The sequence below is a fragment of the Vigna unguiculata genome, chromosome 6 (assembly GCF_037176805.1).
Source record: "Vigna unguiculata cultivar grain cowpea cultivar isolate G323 ecotype 2 chromosome 6, ASM3717680v1, whole genome shotgun sequence".
Taxonomy (NCBI): Eukaryota; Viridiplantae; Streptophyta; class Magnoliopsida; order Fabales; family Fabaceae; genus Vigna; species Vigna unguiculata.
The window spans coordinates 32,458,766-32,461,582 of NC_140797.1; the positions used below are offsets into that span (position 1 = coordinate 32,458,766).

Below are 2,817 nucleotides of genomic sequence, written 5' to 3' on the forward strand. Positions count from 1 at the left end.
AAGTATAATTAATAATTAGATATCATCGTATAATTTTGCCTTTAAATTTTATTGTAGGAAATAATAATAATAATAATTAAATAAAAAGAATTTTTTTTCGTCACATTAGATGGTATCAGAGCGATGTTTCATGCGAGATCTGTGAAATGTGCTCATTATATATTTTTTTTACTAACTCATACGATTTCAAATGGCAAACAATAGGAGGAACCATGAATTAACTGAAGCAATGTAAGCTATCAGAGACATGGCTACTGCTCTAATAAAGAATCAAAGATATGAAGGAAGCCTTGAATCACAAGGTTTAGCTGAATTTAGGAGAAACAAACCCCCACAATTTTCTGGAGGATATAATCCAGAAAAGGTTGAATTATGGATTAAGGAGATGAAGAAAATATAATCCATAAGTTATGAACTGTGTTGACAACCAAAAGGTGAATTATGTTGTATTTATGTTAATAGGAGAAGCTGAATATTGGTGGGATGGTACTAGGAGATTACTTGAAGGAGGAAGAATAATTATTACCTAGGATGTATTTAGAACAAAGTTTTTAGAAAAATATTTCCCTAATGATGTAAGGAGAGCAAAAGAAATAGAGTTTATACAGTTGAAGTAAGGAAGTATGTGTAAGACAGTAGGGGAATACGCTTCCAAGTTTGCAGAATTAGGAAAATACTCTACCTTCTTTTATCACCCAGAAGAAAGGATGAAATGTATAAAATTTGAAAATGGGCTTAGGGATGAACTGAGAAAAGCAGTAGGAATACTAGAAATTGCTGATTTTCATACGCTTATTCACAAGTGTAGATTTTTGGAAGATTTTGAGAACAACCAAAATATCAAACCAAAGTATTTTGGACCCCAGACAAATAAAAATAAACGTATTGAGGGAAAACCTTACAATCGCCCACAATGGAGGACCCAATCCAACCAATCTTCATCAAGAAATTCTAGGAGACTTGTATATGATCATATCATATGCCTTAAATGCGGACAAGGTCATCCTGCTAAAGATTGTCATCTTAAGGGACCAGTCTGTTTCAAGTGTGGGAAACCTGGTCACCTATTCTCTGAGTGTGGACAGAAGCCACATTTCAATCCAATTGCAACCAAGACAAGACCTACCACAACAGGAAGAGTGTACACCATGACTGGAGCTAAAGCTGCTGAAAACCATGATCTAATTCAAGGTATGTGTTTTATTAAAGGAAAAACTTTAAATGTATTGTATGACTCAAGTGCAACTCACTCATTCATTTGTAATTATTGTGTTCAACATCTTAATATGTTGACTTCTTTTCTAAAAACTAGTTTGGTCGTTTCAACTCCCACAAATGACTCGGTAATCACCAATAGAGTTTGTTTAGACTGTCCACTGTTCATTGAGAATAGAAAATTCCTTGTAAATTTAATATGTCTACCTTTATCTCAATTAGATGTAATCTTAGGTATGGACTGGCTATCTTCCAATCAAGTCCTTTTGAATTGTGCTAAGAAATCAGTGATATTTCCAAACTCTGATAATCTTCTAAAATCATCTACCAATTAAAAAATTGAACCTTTAAGGAATGAAATTCAAGGGTAATTGTTATTATCTTCTATGGAAATAAAAGAGGAAGTTGAGTTGAAAAATATTGCAGTTGTTCAAAATTTTCCTGAAGTCTTTCCCAATGATATCCCTGGTTTACCACCTAACACAGAGATTGAATTTTCCATATATCTGATGCCTAGAGTTGGACCAATCTCTATGGCACCATATAGGATGTCACCCTCTGAATTAACAGAATTGAAGAAACAATTAGAAGAGTTACTTGAAAAACAGTTCATTTGTCCTAGTGTGTCACCTTGGGGAGCCCCAGTTTTGTTAGTTAAAAAGAAAGATGGAAGTTTTAGGTTGTGCATAGATTACCGTCAATTAAATAAATTCACCATAAAGATTAAATACCCTCTTCCTAGAATAGATGACTTGATGGACCAATTGAGAGGAGCCTCTGTATTTTCTAAGATATATTTAAGGCCAGGATATCATCAAATTAGAGTAAAAGCAGAAGACATACAAAAAATTGCTTTTAGAACTAGGTATGGCCATTATGAATATCAAGTGATGCCTTTTAGTGTGACCAATGCTCCTAAAATATTTATGGATTATATGAATAGGATCTTCCATCCCTTTTAGATCAATTTGTGGTTGTTTTTATAGATGACATTCTTATTTATTCTAAGACTCTTGAGGAACATGAGGAACACCTTCAGATTGTCTTGAAAATCTTGAGAGAAAAGAAATTTTATGCTAAATTGTCTAAGTGTGAATTCTGGTTAGAGAAAGTAAAATTCTTAGGACATGTGATTTCCAATAAGGGAGTGTCAGTAGATCCGGCCAAAGTAGAAGCAGTTCTACAATGGGAGCCACCAAAAGCAGTGACTGAGATTTGCAGTTTTCTCGGTTTGGCAGGATCTTATAGAAGATTCATTGAGGGATTTTCTAAAATAGTTGTGCCTTTAACTCAATTCACCAAAAAGGGCTAATCTTTTATGTAGACGGAAAAATGTGAGAATAGTTTTCAAGAACTCAAGAAAAGATTAACCACTTCTCTTGTTTTACCATTACCTGATCCTATTGGGCACTTTGTTATATTTTGTGGTGCTTCCAAAATGAGATTAGGTTGTGTTCTTATGCAAGATAGAAGGGTAGTGGCATATGCTTCTAGACAATTAAGAACACATGAGAAAAATTACCCAACCCATGATTTAGAACTAGCTGCCATTGTTTTTGCACTTAAGATATGGAGACATTATGTTTATGGTGGTAAGTTCGA

At 33.9% G+C, this 2,817-nt stretch overlaps 1 protein-coding gene across 1 annotated transcript; it reads left to right on the forward strand.

Annotated features, from left to right (window-relative positions):
• The first annotated feature begins 623 nt into the window (after positions 1-623).
• On the forward strand, positions 624-2,527 carry LOC146885816 (uncharacterized). The gene is made up of 2 exons (XM_085675104.1): positions 624-1,191; positions 2,202-2,527. The coding sequence occupies exons 1-2, from the start codon at positions 624-626 to the stop codon at positions 2,525-2,527; spliced, it is 894 nt and encodes a 297-aa protein (XP_085531230.1).
• The last annotated feature ends 290 nt before the right edge of the window (positions 2,528-2,817 follow it).

What these genes read in the sequence shown, in the direction of transcription:
- LOC146885816 (XM_085675104.1), top strand. Translation starts at nt 624, where the DNA reads ATGTGTAAGACAGTAGGGGAATACGCTTCCAAGTTTGCAGAATTAGGA. An exon ending in AAACCATGATCTAATTCAAG is followed by an intron (nt 1,192 to 2,201) that starts GTATGTGTTTTA and finishes TTGTTTTTATAG; the next exon opens with ATGACATTCTTATTTATTCT.